The sequence below is a fragment of the Pyrus communis genome, chromosome 5 (genome assembly GCF_041283825.1).
Source record: "Pyrus communis isolate YQ-2024b chromosome 5, ASM4128382v1, whole genome shotgun sequence".
Classification (NCBI taxonomy): domain Eukaryota; kingdom Viridiplantae; phylum Streptophyta; class Magnoliopsida; order Rosales; family Rosaceae; genus Pyrus; species Pyrus communis.
Genome location: NC_142569.1, coordinates 15,486,280 through 15,508,757, shown reverse-complemented (window position 1 = coordinate 15,508,757; position 22,478 = coordinate 15,486,280). Strand labels below are relative to the sequence as shown.

The 22,478-nt window shown below is 40.1% G+C and overlaps 1 protein-coding gene and 1 pseudogene across 1 annotated transcript; both read right to left on the bottom strand.

The window, feature by feature from the left end:
- Positions 1 to 265: 265 nt before the first annotated feature.
- LOC148696862 (uncharacterized) lies at positions 266 to 2,402 on the bottom strand (annotated as a pseudogene).
- A 10,557-nt stretch (positions 2,403 to 12,959) lies between these two features.
- On the bottom strand, positions 12,960 to 14,068 carry LOC137724860 (uncharacterized). Its single transcript, XM_068463523.2, has one exon. The coding sequence runs from the start codon at positions 14,003 to 14,005 to the stop codon at positions 13,094 to 13,096; it is 912 nt and encodes a 303-aa protein (XP_068319624.1). The 5' UTR covers positions 14,006 to 14,068; the 3' UTR covers positions 12,960 to 13,093.
- Between the last annotated feature and the right edge of the window lie 8,410 nt (positions 14,069 to 22,478).

Genomic DNA, 22,478 nt, shown 5'->3' with positions numbered 1-22,478 from the left:
TTCAAATGCATAACATAAAAGTTGGCAGAACTATTCAATGTAGATAACTTGAAATCCCATATTTTGCTAGTTTACTCATAGAAAAGCAGAGAAAACTACTAATTTATTTTTAAAACAGAAAATTCATTTGGGTAAATAGTTCATTCCTGAATGTCTCATAAAATAGTTCATTCCTGAATGTCTCGTAAATACTTTATTCAACGGACTCTATGAAATTATAGCAAAGGATGCATTATGTTTCATGTAGAAAATATAAGATCCAATGCTAGCGTTTTAGGATGTTAAGGAGTGAAAGTCATGTTTTGATCAATTGACTAAATAGGCTCTCAAGTCCTTCTTATTGGTCCTGAATGCATGACACTAGATTTTCAAGCTGGTTTTGGGAATGAGATTTACTTGTCTTGAATGCAGCATCCACTTCTGCAAATTCATTTACTTCTGTTTCTTCGTCACAAGCTACTTTTTTACATTGCATCCTCTTAGAGACCGATAACCAGTTGCTTGGTTTTCACTTTGGCCCGGAGATGGATAGTATTGATTCAAGCATTGTGGCAGTGAGGGAAGAGTAGGTGGACGGGTTTTTGATTCCGTTTGGATTCTTCAGTCTTTTGTAATGCCTTTTTCACCATCTTCCTGGAGCTTAAGTATTTGTTCACTTCCCTTGTGAGAGCTCCAGATTCACCTCCTTGCATTCTTCGTATCATTAATTAAGGACCCAGTGCACATTCCTTAGTTTGCAAGACGACATCCTTGGTAGTGTTGCAAACATCCAACAGCCTAAGAGAGCCATCTAAATAGCTCATTAGTCCATTTTTTGTTCTGCTCTTATGCCAGGGCTTCTTGTGTGAGCAGCAACTGAAGCAACTTCTCGACACAGTCATGCAGGTCATGGAGGCCACAAAGCCTTAGGTTTATTGATGATGATGGTGATGTGGAGGTAGGCCTCGGAAGGCCTCAATCTACACAAATGCTCGTCAATTTCTTGAACAATTCTTCGGGTATGGCCTATAGTGGAAGCTGTTAGAACGAGTGTAGAAGCCATTTCTTCTCTGTGTTTTGTGAGAAGATAGAATAGAAAACGTTGAAAGTTTTGCTTGATGTATACTTCAAACTTGATGTGTTCTTTTCCATCTGCATCTGCTTAATAGGTAGTGTTGGTTGAGGCAAGTGGACATGGAATTTCATCCACTTCAATCACCACCGGTAAGAGAACACTATTTTGATTTGGATCTATATATACGTCCCCTAGGCCTTTTTTTTGCAATGTCTCTTCTCCCACCAGCGTACGAACTCCATTTTGCATATAAAATCTCATAGTATGATTTCTCAGAGTTTTGAAATAATAGCGATTGCACATTTTCTTGGCATGGGAGTTATGTAAATTGAGACAAGTATCTTCATTAGGTTTCATCCCTGCTCAAGAAATTTGGCCTACAACATAGCAAATTAGTAAGCATACCACTTGTTCCTAGTGAAAAGTTGAAAAAGGAAGATGGAAGTGGTGCTGCAGATGAAGCTGAGTACAGAAAAATTGTTGGCAGTCTATTGTATCTTACAACAACAAGACCAAACATTATGTATGCAACAAGTTTTTTGGCTAGATTCATACATTGTCCCTCTAACAAGCATTTCGGAACTGCCAAGAGAGTTTTAAGGTATATCCAAGGCACCTTGGACTTTGGCCTGGAGTATGTGAAAGGAAAAAAGCCTTGTTAGTTGGGTTCTATGACAATAATTGGAGAGGGTCTGAAGATGACATGAAAAGCACTTCAAGTTATGCTTTCACATCTGGAAGAAGAGTGTTTTCTTGGGCTTCTGTCAATCAACATTGTGTAGCTCCATCAATTGTAGAGGTAGAGTACACCAGTACATCAGAAGCAACTTTATAGGCCACTTGGCTTAGGTTTGTTTTGGAGGATTTTGGTGACTTTCAAAATGTGGAAATTCCATTGAATTGAGACAATACATCAGCAATTGCCATCACCAAAAACTGTTACACCTGCCCCTACTTATATCCTATATTTCACCAAAAACTGTTACACCCGCCCCTACTTATAAGTGTAATTCTGTAATTCTCCCTAAAAATTTATAGAATTATCACTTTAGTCCTTAATTTTTTACCCAATCAAGATCTGGAAATTTAGATTTGACCCTATCCCTAAGCTGCCACGTGGCAGTACCCCAACTCACCTTTCTTTTCTCTTTTTGTCCCCCCACTTGCCGTGACTTTCCTTTCTTTCTTTTTTCTTCTTTTTCTTTTTCTTTTTTTTTTGTCTGCACTCTTTCTTCCCTCTTTCGAAACCCTCCCATTTCTCTCCCTCTCCTACACCATGACAGTGCACACGCACCCATAGTTGCACCAGCTCAGGGAGACAGTCACCATCATCGCCATCAAACTTCATCTCTCTCTTTCCCTTGCTCTCGTCGCCCGGAGGACGTAGGAACTGAGCACCTCCGGCGAGTTTTATTGTTTTTCCGGTTGGGTAAGCTTTGTCTCTTCCCTTTTATTCATGTTAGTTGTTGCCTGGATGTGTTTTACTGAGTGTGGGCTTATTATTTCCAAGGTTTTGGAGTGAATTTGGCACGGGTGAAGGCACACCCATCTCCGGCGAGTTTCATGGTTGCCGAGGGATTTTCCGACCACCACATGCCGTTTTACAGCGAACCAAAGGTATAAAAATACTCCTCTCGTCTAGTGCTTCATTTTGGTACCTAGATCGGGGTCTCGTTTGCACGTTTGAAGTTGGCCGGAGCTGTGGAAGCTCCGGCATCCTCCACCGGTTCACACCAGGCCTTCAGGCCGTCTCCCCCACCACGGGCCTTAGGCCTGTTTCGGCTTTCAGCCCAAAACCCTAACCCTTTCCATTTTTATTTATTTATTTATTTTTATTTTTATTTTTCTTTTTTCGTTAAGACCCAAAGGCCTTAGGGCCGTGTTTAGCAAACCCAAAACCCTTTCTATTTGGGCCTTTGGGCCGTGTGGTTTAAAACCAAACCCAGCCCACCTAAAACCTAAACCCATTTTTCCTAACCCAAACTCGGATCCAATACCCAAACCCTAAACCGGGTTGACCCATGACCTGTTGACCTTGACCCGTTGATCGTTGACCGTTGACTGGGTCAAAGGTCAGCATTGACTTTTGACTTTGACCAGTCAACGGTCAACGTTAACTTTGACCTCGGGGTTGACTTTTTGGGTTTTCATGCGGGATCCCTCCTAGACTAATTTTGACGTTCTAAACCCGTTTCCGATGTCTGTTTTCCTAAATTCGATCGTTTGAGTAGAGTTTGACTGAAAGTACCAATTGTGTGTTTATGTGCGATTCTTAGCAGTGATTCCGTTATTCCTGTTTGGTACGGCAACGGTGTACGGTGAGTGGACCCCTTCTAAAAATGCATGTTTTGATGGTAGAAATGCATACATAGAAAAACATTATTTCACAATTATGTTTTACGAAACGTTTTGAGATAACATGCTTACTGAGGCTAGTTTGAATTACTACTATTTTTCTTATAACCCATGTTCTTATAGAATATCTGATGGATGACGATATGATATGTAGAACATGTTTATAACACTTCTTTATAGTATAGATGATGGATGCCTTTATACTATGAAGTTGATTTTCAATATATGTATGTTAACTGGTTTTGTACTTACCTAGTGGTCCTTTCGGCTACGGGACGTAGGGATAGATCCGGTCCGTCCCGGGTGACAGTTTGGTGTTGGCATAGGGCCTGAAGTGTGTTTCCTCTGGCTATTTAGCACAGGGACGGGGAGCCGGCATGGGGCCTAAAGTGTATTTTCCTCTGACTGTCTGCTCAGAGATGGGAAGCCGGCATGGGGCCTGAAGAGTTATCGGACATTCACTAGTGTTTATTATTTTATGCAAATTATGATTTGAGGCATTGCACAGCATGCCAGGTTTCGGAAAACCTATATTTATCATTATATTTATGTTTTCATAAAACCTGGGGGTTAGTACGTTGATAACTGTTTTATTATATTTTATATATATATATACTTGGTCCACTCATGTTTGTTTTGCGCCCCTTCAAGACCTATGAACGAGGAATACGATCTGAGCTACGAGGCATTCCCCTACCAGTGATATTGTGTTATATTCGCTCCGTTTTGCCATCTATTGTAATAGCACTTCTCTATCTTAGTTTCTGCTTGTACTCTGTGATAGACTTATGCTCTGGACGTGTTGTGTAATTACCTAATTTCAATACTTAGAATTTGAACGTTTATTTGTATAATTAGCCCTATTGCGTATTTTAGCTTATTTCTCAGTTTCGTTTAAATTAAATGGCTTTCGTCACCCTTCGGGTGTCGGCTAGCATGTGATCATCTCGATGTCCCTAGGACCTTGGGGTCGGGGCGTGTCAAAAACTAAGCACATTAACATGAGGTATCATTAATTGATCAAGGAATCATTGTAGAAAGGTGTAATTGATCTGGTCTACTATCCAACAAATGAGCAACAAGCAGACATCTTTTGTGACGCCCCAATCCCGATATACGTCCAGAATTGACACGTGACGTCACCAAAAACCCGTATCTATCATACCCCACCTCTGGGACATGGGCAAAGCACAACCCAATAATTGAATCGCATAGTAATTTTTCGTATGCTTTATGGTTGCATCTAACCTCCCCATTAGACTGCCTACGTACCCTAAACAGGGATCAAGCCATTCGTAGTTCGTCATGCATAATAATTGACATATATCACAGTCCGATTAAGTCGAAATGCATAACATTTCTCAATCAATCAATAGAACTTGACAAGCATGAAATTACTAGACTCAGGGTTACATAACAAACCCACCTGAAAATCATGATTTCCCCTCCATCTATATATAGGTCATTATGTCATAACATGATACCTCAATTCACAACATGTAACATTTCAAAGAACCAATGAAGCGGAAGACCATTCTCTAGCCACATTTATCAACAAGTCTAATCATAACAATAACAATGATATCCAACATAACAATCCCACATGACGATTAACATTTCCATTTCATCCATCACATAAATTATCACGTTTCCCACATAAAATCGCATTTCATAGCGTGTAACATATTTAAGAATTAACAAAGTACATTTTATTCTCTAGAAATATTAATCAACCAAAATACTTATAATAACCACACTCATATCCAACGTCATTCCACAATCCCGTCAATTAATCAATTCATGAATCTAAGATGCACGATCTTAGCATTTAATTACGTTAATCAAACAGTGCGATAACATAACATTTCACGAATTAACCAACAAACTCTATATAATTCCCCACTTGGATTATGAGTAATAAACATGGTAATTCTAATTTATTTTCACAATATCTATTGTGGGTAATTCCCATCTACTCGAATTTAGGATTCTAAGATCACCTCAAGAGCAAGGATTTTGGATCACTCAACGGAATCCAACAACATCGGGTTTCGGACAACTCAATGGAACCAAAAAAATCAAGCGGTTTCGCATAATCTACCCAGACCTGTCATATGTAAAGTCAATGCCAATATTATGGAATTGGTGCATTGGCAAATGAGGCATTCAGATAAGCTAGAGGCTCGGGTGGGTGACAATTATATAAGCATGTGATACAATAATAAAACCAGCCATCAATCACAGTTTATAAACCTTGAATATAAATCATTCATAAGAAATCAACACCAAACTTTTGAAAACTCTGAGGGAGTCACCCAGACATCCAACGGTTTGCCTGAAACAATCACAACATCTCACAACCATATTCTCATACACATAATGAAAAGTAAGGTTAGAGCGATACAGTTTGACCGAAGCCTGAAGCCTACATCTTTGAAGCTATCTTAATCCAAACTCAATGAAACCCAATGTGGATACGATCCTGGACCATCACTCAATAGAATCGCGGAGTAAGAGGGATTCTAGACCATCACTCAACGGAACCCAAACCAAGATACGATTCCGGACCATCACTCAACGGAATCCAAACCAAGATACGATTCTGGACCCTCACTCAACGGAATCGCGGAGTACATTGCATAACCACCAATCAATGAAACAACACATGAATCAAGTTACTCAAGTTATAAACGCTTAACAAAGCAAGAAATGAAATAATGAAACGAGGGATGAAACACGTTTCGAAGCAACAAACCCCACGACAATGGATTAACGGTCCACCACTAGCCCTCACCTTTCATCAAATCAAGCCAATCATACAAATCAAACCATATTTCCATTATGCACGTCAATTCCCACTTCATATAACTACATCGATGGCTAAATATAAAAATTAACAATTTATAGGAAACATAATTATAAAACCATTTTCACATATATTAAAGTCACTCACATTTCATCATATCATACCCTTTATGCAAATCAACCACCTTTCGAATATGCACGTCAAATCACATATCACGATCATCATCAGTACACAAGCCAAATCATGTTTAATAAACATAGGTCTATGGCTAAATATATATATATATAATCATATTTCAGTAGAATCACATTATAAAACCAAATCAAATTCACAGATGATACCCATATAAGAAATCAAGGTAATAACCATATCACATATGTTCAAGTCACTCTCTAACCAATGTAGGCCCACTAGACTTCACATAAGTCTCCCATAGTACTAATTTTATTATTTAGAACGTATCGAGACATGTTGACTACCATTCAACTCTCGGTCAACGATAGGGTCCACCACTCTACGTAATTCGATCTTGAAGATCCGCACATCCAATATCTGATCCATAACTCCCCAAAGTCCACATTAAGCTTCTAGAATAACATACTAAAATTTCCTTATGATCCAATGGTCGGATTGCCGTCAATCACACAAACAAGTGGCGGTCGAAATTGATCACCACACCAAACAATAGAATTTTGGGAAACCAAGCTAGACATAGGTTCACAGGATCACTAGAAGGTATTTGGAACCTAGAAAACACTCGTGAATGATCCCACGCACCGCCACACGCGGTGGTAGCCAAGATGGATGGTTTAGAAACCCCGAATTTTCAACATTAACTAGATGAGCTCAAATTTACGTGGTAGCTAGAGCTCAACAAGGGAAACACTTTTCACAACTAGGCCTATGATAAATTCTAACCGGAAACCGTCCAAATTCACCGGAGAAAACTGGATTTCTAGGGTTCTAAACACCCAACTCTAAAATGAATACGAAAGCACAAACTAAGTATACCAACTTGAAGATTACGAAGAGTAGATGAAGTTTCATACCTCATTCGAAGGAAATGGTTGCTGAAATCACCGGAAAAATGATAAAACTGCCGGAAAAGTCGTGGGCTTTGTGGTTTCGAACTGCAAAGATGGAAAAGAAATTGGAAAATCTAACACCATAGAGATGTAGGATTCATCAAGAGCTTTCCATGGACACTAAGATCACCCAAAACGGCTCGGATGAAGAAGATACAAGCGGGTCAAGTTTTGTAGGTTTATGGGTCCAATTCTCCCCTAAAACGGGTTAATAGCAGCCTTCTTCCCATTTTTCAGAAACCTCCCTCTTTTTCTGGAGGTTTCACCAAAATGCCACCAACTTCAAACAACTCCAACTTCTTCGTTCTGACTTGGAAATAAGATCCGTTTACGCCTACGCGTTCATGGAAACGAACTCTACCTAACCAATTCAAGAGTTGACCAAAAAGGTCGAGAAAATTGGAAATGACTAAAGCACCCCTCACTTTGTTTTTTCTCAAATTTGGAGAATTAACGAACTAGTTCCAAGTAAAACTTCGAAATATGTCAAGAATAAAATAAAATAATAATTTTGGGGACGGGATATCACATCTTTACAAAAGCAAAGACCAATTCTATTGTCTGAGGAAAGTTCTTGGAGTGAAATCAGTGCACAATTTAAAGGGGAGTATTGAAATATAAATTGAGAGGAACCGTTCCCTATATCATTTGAGATTTTTGTACTCTAATTTCTTTAAGTACAAGTTGTTGTATTGGAGAGTAACTTCGAATGACTTATAAGCCTTAGTGGAGCCTTGTTTCTCAAGCTCATAGGCTATGAGAATAGAATGTTGAGATTGTTTTGAATTGTAATGGTTATTTTTTGTACTGGCATGCGGTCATATGCTTTGCGTGAAAATGGAATGAAAGACTACTCAGACTCATATTCTCTGAGCTAGATTTGCTCACTCTTCAGCTCCCTCGTCCATCCAAATTCTCTGTTTTTCTTCCGTTGTTGTTCATTGTTTCAATACCTTTGCTTTCCAAAAGCTAGTAAATCTCTTGGGCCCGATAACATGCCTCATCTATTTTTCAAAAAATATTGGCCTATTGTTGGTACTGATGTGTCTAATGTAGTAATATTGATCCTCTCATCTGGACAAATGTTGAGGAAAATCAACTTTACGAATGTGGCTCTAATTCTGAAGCAGCCCCACCCTCGGGATGACGCAACTGCGCCCTATAAGTCTCTGTATGTGGTGTATAAAATTATCTCAAAAGTACTTGCTACAGGTTGAAGGTCTTGCTGCCCAAAATTATTTCACCTTTCCAAAGTGCCTTTGTACCAGGTAGAGCCATTTCAGATAATACAATACTGGCTTCGAAATGGCTGTACGTGGTACAAAGGCACTTTGGCAAGGTGAAATAATTTTGGGCAGCAAGACCTTCAACCTGTTAGCAAGTACTTGGAATGTGTTATGCTGAAGCTGGGATTTAATACAAGGTGGGTGAATTTGATCATGATGTGCATCTCCTCAGTGTCATACTCGATTATTTCAACGGTTCTCGAAGGGGTTACGTGCTACCATCCTGTGGTCTGAGACAAGGTGACCCTATTTCACCCTTTATCTTCTTATTGTGTGCCGAGGGTTTCTTGGCTATGATTGCAAAGTATGTATGCTCGGGTGCTATCCAAGGAATTTCAAACTGCCAGAATGCCCCGTCAATCCATCATATTCTCTTTGCCGATGATTGCTCTGTGTTCGAGCGAGCTCATCGGGAAGATTGCCTGCTGGTGAAGTCGATTCTTAACTCTTATGAAGACCCATAGGGTCAACAAGTGAATTTATTGAAAGTGCAGTGAGCTTTAGTAGAAACATTAGAAGGGGAAATCAGATATTGCTGGCTGACTTGCTTGGGGTGGAATGGGTGTATAGACATGAGAAGTACCTTGGGCTTCCTACCTTTGTGGGTCAAAACCAAGGGGCTTGCTTTAATCATATAAAGGAGCGTCTCTGGAAAAAAACTCCGCAGGTGGAAAGGGAAATTTCTGAATGCAACTGGGAAAGAGTTATTGGTGAAGGTGGTTGCCCAAGCAATCCCACTATACTAGATGTACTGTCACCTATTACCCAAATACTTATGCGACAACCTGCATCAAATTATGGTTTCCTTTTAGTGGAATGATACAAGTAACTTTGAACGGATTCATTGGTTGGCTTGGGACAAACTTTGCGGACCAAAATCGAAGGGTGGCCTTGGGTTTCGTAACCTCTACGCCTTTAATCTTGGGCTGTTAGCAAAGCAAGGGTGGAAATTACTTGTGGAACCTCAATCTCTGGTTGCCAGGCTACTGAAAACTTGGTATTTCCCGCATTCCTCCTTTATGGATACGGTGGTGCGGCCGAATGCGTCGTTGTATGGCGTAACATCTGTGTGGGCTGAGAGATTATTAAACTAGGATCAAGATTGCCAAATTGGAGACCGAAGACGCATGCGAGTCTGGGGTGATAGGTGGCTGCCCTATCCCTCCACCTTCCAGGTTTCTTCACCAAGGCTTGTGAACAATCCCATATCTGTTATTCGCGACTTCATCACGGTTGATTTTTGGTGGAATGTGGACCTCCTGTCGTCGGTTCTTTTGAAGGAGGAAGTAGACCTTGTGCCGTTTATTCCTTTGAGCAAGCGCCCAATGGAAGATAGAATCATCTGGCATTGTGACAATAAAGGGAAATTCACCGTCAAAAGTGCTTATCATGTTTCTAAGAACTGAATTCTTCCACCTTCTCTGGCTGCTTCCTTCTCGACACCAAGTTGTCCCTTCGATGGTCTTTGGGAAAAACTTTGGAAGGCCGACATTCCACCTAAAGTTAAAATGATAGCCTGGAGACTTGTATCTAATATCGTTCCAATGACAGCCAATCTTATTCGCAAACATATTCCGGTTGATCCTCGTTGTACTTTATGTGGGTCAGAGGGTGAGACTACGCATCATTTTCTGCTAGAGTGTCTGTTTGCCTGAGCAGTTTGGATTTCCTCTCCTATGGGTGCTTTCCAATTTCCTTTGGTCGATGAATTTGCAGTGGATTGGGTGCTCCGAATGGCACAAACTTTGAATCAGGCCGACTTCGATGGGATTCTGATGATGATTTGGGCTATTGGGTCAGCTAGGAACTTGAAGTTCTGGGTGGAGATTTTGAATCTTATGCCTAATATCGTGGCTTGCCGTGCTTTTAACTGGTGATAGGAATTTTTAAAAATCACGTCCAAACCTCCAGCTCCTACTTGCCTGATTATCTGTTCGCGATGGTCCAGGCCACCTCCGGGATATCACAAGGTTAATGTGGATGGTGCGTAGAGCTATAACTCTGAGGTTAGGGGGTGTGGGAATTGTGATTAGGGACTGTAATGGGTGGAGCTGCAACGAGGAATTTTGCTGATGTTTTTTTCACCCGTCCAAGTGGAGGCATTGGCCATCCGTGTTGGGCTTGAGCTGGTGGTTGAAAGGGGAATTCATAATGTTGTCTTTGAGAGTGATTCTCTCCGGCTCATTTTGGCCTTGAATGTGTCTTCAATGAATTTGTCTCAAGCTGGGCCAATCATCGAGGATGCAAAGTCACTGCTTCTTTTGATCGCTGGAGCTACTGCTTCCCATCTCCACCGCCAAGGCAACTATGTTGCTCATAGGTTAGCTCGCTTTGCCATCCATTCGGATGGTGAGTGTACTTGGTTTGTTCACCCTCCAATCATTGTGTATGATCTTCTGGAGGAGGATTGTCTCCATTGTAATTGTTAGTCTGTTGGCTTCTGAATGGAATACAAAATGCCGTCTTTTACTCAAAAAAAAAAAAAAAAAAAAAAAAAAAACACCTCATCACAATTATGGTGATCAACGATTCATTAAGCAGGGAGCAGACAAGCTATGCAATATGCATGAACTTAAAAAATGGTAAAGTGGCAGACTAGATGAACTGGATTGCTCCCCAAACAGAGAGAACACGAGCACTATAAATAGAAGTGTTGCCATGTGATTTTAGTTATTTAGTACGTCCTGTTGATTTGCTAGTTTCTACCTGCATTAGACAGCGCGAGCATTGCAATTGTAATTTGTGCCATCCTTCTTTTTGATCCAGAGAGAAGTTAATTTAGTTGAATCTACATTTCGTTCTACTGATTCAGCTTCTTCCACTGTTCCGCGGCTTGCCCGCATCTGCATAATCTACAGAGAAGACTCCCGGGGGAACAAAGAGAATCTCTCAAACCTTCTCCCATACAATATGGTTTTGATTTGAAATTGTTATCTCAGCAATGTCTCCCCATCCCTAGCATCTTAACTCATAACCAATTATTTTTACATGTAAAATCATATCGCTAAGCATCTGAGTCGTCCATACCATATTATATTTTAAACAATGCTGATAAAATAAACAAGGGCACGAGTGGATTAAAACCGTTTCCTCATATCCACGAAAGGCGATACGTATTCTTTAGCGCCTTCCCCCATGTATATATTTATACATTTTCTTTTGTCTCTTCTATTTCATGCAGCAGAAATAACAGTGTGTTACTCGTCTGCACGTGTAAAAAAACATGTTTCAGTGTTATTTGCGCTGCAATCCAAGATATTAGATCTATAAATACGGCTGAGGTGAACTTTCGTGTCGATAATCGATTAATTTATATTAAGATGTCATTATTCACTACTTGTCACAGAAAACTTCCTAGAGCGTCGATGTGAAGTTCCTGCAATCTTCATATCTGGTTGTGTTTACTGTATGCACCAACTAGCCAAAGAACCCCACAACTTGGGCAAATTTTATTCACATTTCACCAACAAGCAATTTAAATAAGTTCCACATTCAACCAAGAATACATGCAAGAAAAACTTTGACTGATGAAAAAATCACGTGGATTTTATGGATTTCAAAATGATTGCATTTCAAGAAGGAAGCAACATCATATCTTGACACCTCTTTTTAATTAGTCACTATTATTTTTCTTGAAACGTTTTTTAAGTTTCTATTTTGTTAATAAAAAAAACGTTTAGAGGCAGGAAAAAAACTTACATGATGCACTGACACCAAAGTTTTGGTGTCCCAAATTATCATGCGACGACGCTATTTGAAAAAGTTCAAATGCACAGTGACACTTGATATGTTTGCCTGCATCGGCGTCTCTAATTTCATGCAAGTCTCTCTTTAGATGCTGAGATAGCATGCCAAATTATCCTGTTGTCCTTCTAACTGAAAGACAGCTAGGATACGCTTGGTGCTTAAATTATGTGAGATGAATAATAGCATTAGTTGACTGTTTAATTATTACCTATTATCTCCCTTGAGACAAGTTTGGAATCTTGACAGCCTTGCAACTTCATATAATTTGCTTAAAGAAATCCCATATGATCTCAATCGAAATCTCGAAATCTCCTAAAACTCTACCTCTCTCATAAGCTAAATGAAAGAACATAATTGACTTAATTGTAGTTACGAGAGCTTCTGCTGCAGGGGATAATGATAGCATTAGTTAACAAAGCTTTTGATAGACCTACAGTTAATTATTTTCATCTTTTAATTGGACTAAAAGGACGTTCTTTTCTAAATCAATTTTACTACATGGATACCATGCACAGCACCGTAATTGAAAAATTGAGAAGGCAAACCGAAGATTAATGTTAATTTTAGAGCTTGCATGAACTCATGATCCAAAAAATAATGCTTTTAAAGAGAGAACAAGAGCAGTGGAAATTTAAGCAAAAGAGTATATCATTTTGTATTAGAAATGACAATACATGTATATTTCATTCATGTACAAAGACCTAGCTTCTAGGGCAACAAAAATCTGGATATTCATGATAGTGCAGCCAAAGTTTTACAATTAGTTGCTGAGAGTATTAAGAAGGGAAACTCTATTCTTGATTAATCGCCTGAACAGACCTTCGAGTCCGTCTTCAAGATCCTGACTGCACAGTTCCAATTGTTGCAGCTCTCTTTGCACATTCTCACTGTCGACCGCGTTGTCAGATTTGCCTGCCTCTTGACATAAAAGGGAGTTCAGTGCAGCATCTACATCAGCAAACTCATTTAAATCGGCTTGATCTTCTTCATCACAAGCAACCTTTTTGGTAAGCATAAGCTTTGAAACGAAAGACCAGCCACTCATCTTTGATTGTGACTTTGCTCCGGAGATGAAGGACAAAAGGGACTCAAACACTGTGAGAGTGACTGCTTCAACCTCTCTCAACGCGCTAATTAAAGCCACGGCTACATTGTCTTTGTTCGTGGAAGAGAAGGTGCCTTTCTTCTGAGAACTCCTCAAAGTCCCCAGGGCCTTGCAGATAGCCTTCTTGACCACCTTCCTTGAGGCTGAGTATTTCCTAACCTCGTTAGTGAACCCGCTTATGCCTCCCCTTCTTCTGCGCATGATCGATTGAATTTCACGTACGCATTCCTTTGTGTGTATCAAGGCATCTTTGGCTGCTGTACACACATCCAAGAGCCTAAGAGAACCATCCAAAAGCTCATCCACCCATTTCTCATTTCGCTCCCGGACAAAAGCTTCTTGGGTGAGGGGCAACTGAAACAACTCATTCACACAGTTGTGCAAATCCAAAAGGCTACTCAATCTGTGGCTTATCGATGATGATGAAAACGAAGAGGAGACATCAGAAGCTGCTATTCTCAACAAATGATCTTCACATTGTTGAAATAGCGGGTGTGGTTTCGAAGGCAAGCTGATCGAACGAATATGGTAGTTGGATTTAGAGTTTAAAGATGAGGCTGAAGCCATTTTTTTTTTTCCTTTGCTAGCGAGAGAGAGAGAGAGAGAGAGAGAGAGAGAGAGAGAGAGAGAGATGGCTTTGAAAGCTTGAAGTTCAGTTTAGCAGTTTGAAATTTGCTTATGCTTTCCTTCGACACCTACTATACATATATAATGGGGCATACAAAGACTCAAAAGGGTAGGGAGACATAAAGCATCTTATCCTATCACATATCAACGAGCTATAGCATGATTTCGATTTCGATCTACGACACTATCAGCGGTGTTCATGCAATGTTCCCCAACACCAACACAAGCTCCAACTCATTACCCAATTAATTTAACTCGATCATAACTTATATCTCCAAGTCATTAGCCAGTGAGACTTGCTTCATGTGCAAAACTAGTAGTTAGTGATGGGGCCGCACGAGGGGCCATGGTTTAAATATTCATGCAAAATTCATATTTGCATTGTGTAATGTGAATTATTTAGAGAGGAACGCAAAGATAAAGCCTCTCAGTTAGGCATGCCTACCTCTCCAGAAGACAAAAGGAGGCCGCTTCACGCTTGTGCACACGTGAGTACCTTTTGGAGCCGGCCCACTGTACACATTTACGCCATTGATTACGATTACCTGTCAATCCTCATCATCACGTGTAGTTTCTTGGTTATACAGCAATGCTTGTTTTATCTTTTCCTGCTCCCAAATTTTTAATATTTCATGCATGGGGTCAAGTTAAAATTTCATTTTTTGATGATTGGGTTATGATAGATATTTTGTAAATAAGACAAATGACTGCTTTTTGTAATCAACTTGATAAATGGATTGCCGAAGAGAAGTTCTAAATTTTGGGTGTACTTTTGCTACTCACTCTTTTAGACTTTTGTCTGTTAAATATAACCATAGTTAACTCTTTTATTATTTTGCCCTCCCTGAGTTAAGAAAAGTAGAAAGGGTATAATAATTAAACCCAGAAGCATGTTAGAGTATATACTCAAGTCATTAGGATTATGACATCTGTCAATGTGTGAAAAGCTAGATTACAAGAGTTGGTTAGTTAGTTAGTCCAAGTTGTATGGAGTTAGAAGATAAGGATAAGATTGTAACAGAATCTTACACTAGATATATGTGTGATTGTATTGATCTGATTTATTAAGGGAAATATATGCAAGGATTTCTCTCTCTCTCTCTCTCTCTCTCTCTCTCTCTCTATCTATCTATCTTCTTCTTCGATTTTCTTCTTCATAATTCTATCTAATCTTCTCTGTTCTATATTAAGCTTTGTAGTACTACGGTTAACATGGTATCAATCGCCCGAGTAGCTTAGACAGCTTCTTCGATTCTGGTTTTCTGTGCTTCTGCTTAATCTTTCATCTCTCTGTGATTTTCTAGGTGTTTCTCTTCCTTCCTCAGTTCTTCGCTTCAGTTGGGTGGTTCTTGCACACCAAGAGTTTGGTTTGATTCCTTAGCGAAAATTCTTCACAATGGTTACTGCTTCTCAATTGCAAATCTTGTAGTCTCCGATTAATAGGTTGATTTCTTTTGTATCATCCTCTGTGTCGGTTAAGTTGGATGATTCCAACTATCTTCAATGGCATTTTCAGATGCAATTGTTGGTTGAAGGTTATGGGATCATGGGCTTTGTTGATGGTTCGACTTGCTGCCTTCCTCAATTTTCGTCTATTTCTTCCAGTGATTTTGAAGTTTCATCAATGGGTATTGGTTCAAGAATTGAGTCAGATGATTACAAAGTGTGGAAGATGCATGATAGGGCTCTTATGTAGCTTATTACTGCAACCTTATCGTCTGTAGCCATTTCTTATGCAATTAGGAGTACCAGTGCTAGAGATTTATGGGTTCGTCTTCAAGAACATTTTTCCATTGTTAGCAAGACTTCAATCTTTCAACTCAAGTTTGATCTTCAGACTATCAAGAAAGGGCCATATTCTGTCACTCAGTATCTTCAACGGATTAAAGAAACAAGGGACTATCTTGCAGCTGCAGGGGTTAATTTTGAAGATGAGGACATTGTTATCTTGGCTTTGAATGGTTTGCCTGCGGAGTATAACACATTTCAATGTGTAATTCGTGGCAGAGAGAATGTGATTCCTCTTAAAGAATTTCGTGCTCAATTACTTGCAGATGACTGTTATCCAAGCTACTTTTCCTGGATATATACAGCCTTTGTATATGCCCTCTATGATGAATGCTTCTAATATGCCTTCTATGATGCATATGGTCTCTCCTAATATGTCCTCTTCAATTGGTACACCAAATCTTAACTCTTCTGCACATATGGCAAGTTCTCAGGCATATGCCCCTACTTATATAAATGCTTCTACTTCCTATGCTCCTGCCATGTCCAATTCTGCCTCCCCACAAGTTTGTTTGATGGATTCCAGTGCAACCAATCACATGAAAAATGATCTAAGCAATTTGTCTCTGGCCTCTCCATATCCACATAATGAGACTGCTCAAATTGCGAATGGGGAAGGTTTGCAAGTTTCTCATATTGGGAATTCACTAATTCGACCATCTTCACAATCTTTCAAATTGAATTATGTTCTTTACATTCCCAAATTGTCTCATGATTTGTTGTCAGTTCATAGAATATGTCTTGACAACAATTGTTGGTTAATATTCGATGCTTATTGTTTTTGGATTCAAGATAAAATCACAAGGAGAATCTTGTATAAAGGGCTATGCAACAATGGACTGTAACTAATTCCTTCTTTTCCTGGCTTATCAGTAGGTTCTTCACCTCACCTACAAGCTAATCAAGCTATTTCTCTTCTTGGACATATTGTGAATTCAACCTTATGGCATTGCAGACTAGGTCACCCTTCGAATCCCATAGTCTCTCTTATACTTAGAAAGTCTAAAGTTGCTATTAAACCAGATGTGTCACCTATTGTTTGTCAGAGTTGTTTAGAAGGCAAATTTAGTAAACTTCCTTTTTCTTCTTGTAAACACGAATTTTCCTGACAACGAACGAGACAAGAACACATGTACAAAGTAATATTTTGTATTAATGATTTTGGGGTTACAATCTCTTTGTAATTTGGTCATCTGATTCGATCTCCGTAAGATGTTGGTTTGTTGACGTGTTGTTGATCCAAGGGCTGTCGAGGCTTGATCTTGGATGAACAATTGGAAGTTTCTTCAAGGGCCGTCGGGGTTTGATCTTGAAGTTGTTGATCCAAAGGGCCGTTGGGGCTTGATCTCATGATGAACAAGTGGGAGCTTCTTCAAGGGCCGTTGGGGCTTGATCTTTGAATAATGGTTGTGTGGATTTCTTTAATGGCCGTCAGGGCTTGATCTTGAAGGAGGATTTGACGAAGAATGAAGAAGGCTTTCTTGATCTTTTGGAATTTGCTTGAGAGCTTTAGAGTTTCAAAGCTTCAAGGTTTTGGTGTCATGTGAATTGGTGAAATGAAATGAATAAAATTGGCTTCTATTTATAGAAATTTTCAAGGCCTAATTTTGAATATAATATTCAGATGAAATAAATCATTTCTGCCAGGTGTTGCCACATGTCCTATTTGATGACTTTTTCGATTCATTTCGATTTTTCGTTGAGTCACACGCTACGTGTAAAATTTATGTGACACGTGAGCATTGAAATTTTATTTTTGGTTAACATTCATTTCACTGAAATTTAGATGTCTACAAATGCCCCCACTTCAAGGCGCGTCCCATACATGTGCTTGTCACGTGTTGGAGATGCATTTTGAAGTCCCTTAATGTAGATGTCGATCCAAGGGTCGTCGAAGCTTGATCTTGAAATGTACTGGAAATTTCTTCAAGGGCTTTTGAAGCTTGATCTTGAATTGGGCTGAAAGTTTTTTTTCAAGGGCCGTTGAGGCTTGTTCTTGAACTTTGTTTGAAATTTCTTCAAGGGCCGTCGAGGCTTGATCTTGAATGAAATTGGACCACAAGGAGCTTCACGTGGTAGATCTTTGCACTTGTTGACTTTCCACAGCTTTGATCTTGAACTGGGTTGGAGGATTTTCTGGTTTCCTCTAATCGTTGACTTTCCACATGCTCATTCTTGAACTGGGATGGGGGGTTTCTTCTGCTAGAGTTGCACCAAATGTCTAAATTTACTTCTTTTATCTGGAGCTGAAATTGATTTAAGGGTAGTGGACATTTGATCTTAAACAGGACTTGTGATTTCTTTAAGGGCCGTCGAGGCTTGATCTTGAATGAAATTGGACCACGAGCGTTCTCACGATTCGGACATATGGCAGGCAAGTGCGAGGTGATGATGGCCTGTTTATTTGTTCAATCTTTCCAATTCATATTGAAGAGGGTTAGGAGATGAATCAGCACGTGTTTTGTTGTGCTTGTCTCCACATGCTTCAATGTATCATTTTTGTTTGCCTCATTTGTTCTCCAGGCAAATGTGGTATCTTTTGCTGCCTTGTCTATTTCCCCAGCAGAGCGATGCTAGGTAAGCAATCAGGGAAGGGTTCCAGGCAGTCGGTTCCTGACTGGAAGTTTGACTTCAAGTTCCGAATTATTGCTTTCTTTCTCTTTATCCTGCAGGTAAGAACAAGGACAAAGAAAAGGACAGGGAAAAAGCACGATATGAGAAACTCTTGCTTTCGAAGAAGTGGTGGTGATTTGACAGCGTTGCACATCGAGGCTTTGCTCTTCGGCGATGGTGCCAGTGAAAGGTTGTTGAAGCTTTTTGAGCTCTTTGATTAGAGCAACGATGCTAAGCTTTGTTTTAACTTAAACTCCTCTATCTGGATTATGCCATTTTGCAGGGAAGGGCGTCGTGCTATAATGATTTGTTTCAGCTCATCATTGATCCTTATGCTTCAATCTCTTGCCATATTTGTTCCTAATGTAGGAGTTGAATACACCCTTTGCATTTAAATGGTTCTTCAGAACATTACTTCTCAGTGATGATGAGTACTCGAGAGCAATGCAAGGTAAGCAACCAGGCAAAGGTTCCAGGCAATCAGTTCCAGGTCGGAAGTTTGATTTCAGGTTCTGACTGATCACTCTCTTTCCCCTTTTCCTACAGGTAAGAGCAAAGGCAAAGGAAAAGACAGGGAAAAAGCATGATATGAGATACTTTTGCTTTCAACCCTGATGATACGTGATACTTTTTCTTTGGTGTCATTTGTTTGCAAGGGTATTCCCAGAAAGGAAGAAAACTGAGCATTTTGAGAGGCTTTGTTGGGAGTGTACTCTCAAAGGTGAGGAAGGGTTGGGCATTTTTTTTGCAGGTCTGCCTTGCTCTGGAGGACGAAGGTCGATATATATAGGAATTTCCCAATAGCCAGTAGTGGCGCTATTCCTTTACTCTTGTCAGCAATCGTTGGGTAATTGAAATAGTAAGATTCACGTGTTTTCAACTTTGTCAGAAATCTTTGACAAAGTTGCCCGTGATTTCTGCAAAGCTGAGGTTGCGTGTGGAAGGTGATGACAAATCCAGAAAAGTCGGTTTTTTGAAATTCGAAGAGCGGTGCCTCTTCGATTTCTGAACAAGTGGCCTTGTTGCCTCTTCGATTTCTGAACAAGTGGCCTTATTGCCTCTTTGATTTCTGAACAAGCGGCCCGACTTTTAGAGAGGTGCCTCTTTGATTTCTGAACGACTATGCTGCCTCCTCGATTTCTAAATAGGCCCTGTTACCTCTTCTTTTTTTATAGAGGCATTAATCGTGTTCCAAAAACACACTTAGAGAGTTGCTGCCTGTAGGAATTTCCCTCCTTTTGTATTTTTAAGAACTCTATTTACACGACCTCTTCTTCCTTCATCATTCCTGCAAATAGCTTGCCCATTTGACCATTATCTTGATTTGAATGTTGAGGAAGACGCTGACACGTCTTCTCAAGACAACATATGGCACCCATCTTTCTTATCCTCTAGTAGTCCTCTAACAGTTAGGGACTTTGTGATGAAGAACGACATAACCGCCACGGTGGTTGCTAGAAATCTTCTCACCCCAAAAGATAACAGGATCTTTTCCAAGCGGTCTGATGAGCTAGCTGTTCAAGACTCTTTGGCTTTTAGTGTTCAGTGTGCGAGCTCTATATCAAACATGGGCTAACGTCTTCTTGCTCGAACTCGCCAGGTTGAATCCTTGATGGTTGAGGTGGCGAGCCTTAAGCAAGAGATTAGAGGACTCCAGCACGAGAATAGAGAGTTGCACATGCTTGCCAATAGTTACTCAACGAGCATGAAGAGAAAGCTTGACCAGCTTCAGGAATCCGAAAGTCGGATTCAGAGTGACCATCAGATGTTTGTTGCTTTACTCCAGAGGCACCTATTGCCTTCAATCTCTAGAGTCTTATCGAGTGTTAAGACTCCAAACAATCAACCTCCGGCGCCTCTTCTTCCTGGAGTTCCTTCGAGTGATGAGGCTCCACCTGATCAATGAAGGCTCTTTTCTTCTTTTTTTATTTTTTTTTATTTTTTATTTATAATTATGTTTTTAATTATTTTATTTTTTATTTTATTTTTTAACTCATGTACATCCACATTTCTATAATTTTTTTTCAGAGATATCAATAAATGAGCTTTTATTTGACTCAATGTACATTTTTTTTTTCTTTATTTATTTATTTTTATTTTTATTTTTATTTTTTATTTTTATTTTTTTGGTTATGTAAATTCTAGATTTGTTGTGAAAATGGATGGTGAATGGATGGTAAATGAATGCCCACTATGTAGCGGATGTTGTAGGTGAAGTAAGTGGATGATGTAGGTGAAATGAGTGGGGATTGTACGTGAAGTAAGTGGATGTTGTGGGTGAAATGAGTGGAGATTGTAGGTGAAGTAAGTGGATGTTGTGGGTGAAATGAATGGAGATTGTAGGTGAAGTAAGTGGATGTTGTAGGTGAAATGAGTGGAGGTTGTAGGTGAAGTAAGTGGATGATATAGGTGAAATAAGTGGAGATTGTAGGTGAAGTAAGTGGATGATGTAGGTGAAATGAGTGGATGTTGTGGGTGAAATGAGTGATGATTGTAGGTGAAGTAAGTGGATGATGTAGGTGAAATGAGTGGATGTTGTAGGTGAAATGAGTGGAGGTTGTAGGTGAAGTAAGTGGAGGTTTTTGATTTGTCATTTTGCATCTTCATTTTCCTATATAAGAAAGACCAAATGTATGAGGAATTGTACATCTTCTACATATATCTCTCTCTTGTCGTGCACATTGCCCTTGCTGCCGTCGCCTTGAGTCTTGGTGCTAGGAGCTTGTTACAGTACGTCACTTTTACCGTGTGGGGTTGTGCAAAAGACTGCAGCGAGTTTATGCTGCGTAGTGCTTTTTGGTCATAACTTTCCTCGGTGGTGATGTTGCCGTGCCTCTTGCCGCTGCTTGAAGCTTGTTGCACTGTGTCACTTTTACCGTGTGGGGTTGTACAAAAGACTGCAGCGAGTTTATGCTGTGTGGTGCATTTTGGTCACAACTTTCCTCAATGGTGACGTTGCCGTGCCTCTTGCCGCTTGCCATGGTCTCTTTGTCACTGCTACTTGGAGCTCATTCCAATGCGTCACTTCTACCGTGTGAGGTTGTGCAAAAGACTGCAGCGAGTTTATGCTGTGTAGCGCCTTATGGTCATAACTTTCCTCGGTGGTGACGTTGTCGTGCACACTGACCTTCCTACTTGCCGTGGGCTCTTTGCCGTTGTTGCTTGGAGCTCGTTCCAGCGCGTCACTTTTACTGTGTAGGGTTATGCAAAAGACTGCAGCGAGTTTATGCTGTGTAGTGCCTTTTGGTCACAACTTTCCTTGGTGGTGACGTTGCCATGCACACTGACCTTGCTACTTGCCGTGAGCTTTTTGCTGTTGTTGCTTGGAGCTCGTTCCAGTATGTCACTTTTACCGTGTGGGGTTGTACAAAAGACTGCAACGAGTTTATGCTGTGTAGTGCATTTTGGTCACAACTTTCCTCGGTGGTGACGTTGTCTTGCACACTGGCTTTGCTACTTGCCGTGGGTTCTTTGCCGCTGCTGCCATGGTATTTTTCAAGTGTTTTAAGAGCAACACCATCACCATTCTTGCGAAAGAAGGTTATTCGCAAGATAGGGGAACGACATTGAAGCTTTGTGCGTCATTGTCAGGCTCTAAGGCACTTACCTTTCCTGCAAAAGACAACTCGATGCATATAAAGTCGTGGTTTTCTGAAGTGTCTTGGGAGGTGACAGTTTTTTGTCGACCAAATACAAAGGAGAATGTGTGTACATCGAGAATTCTCATCTTGAACCCTTCGCATCATGCGTGATAATTCTCCGGCTTTGTTTGAGCTTCTTGGCGATCGTATCCGTAATGGAGTTGTGACTTGGAGTAGCACTTTGTCGACTATTGGAGAAGCTGCCTTTGCTGAGTTTTACTGGGAATGGCTTGAAGATGTCTTGAGCCACTCCAAAGATGTACTTACCAACGTAGGCCTTTATCATGTTTTCTATGCGTCTTTGTTCAGTTATGATCGCCATCCTTCCGTCCTTCGTGCATTCTTTGAGCATTGGTGTTCAGTGACCAATA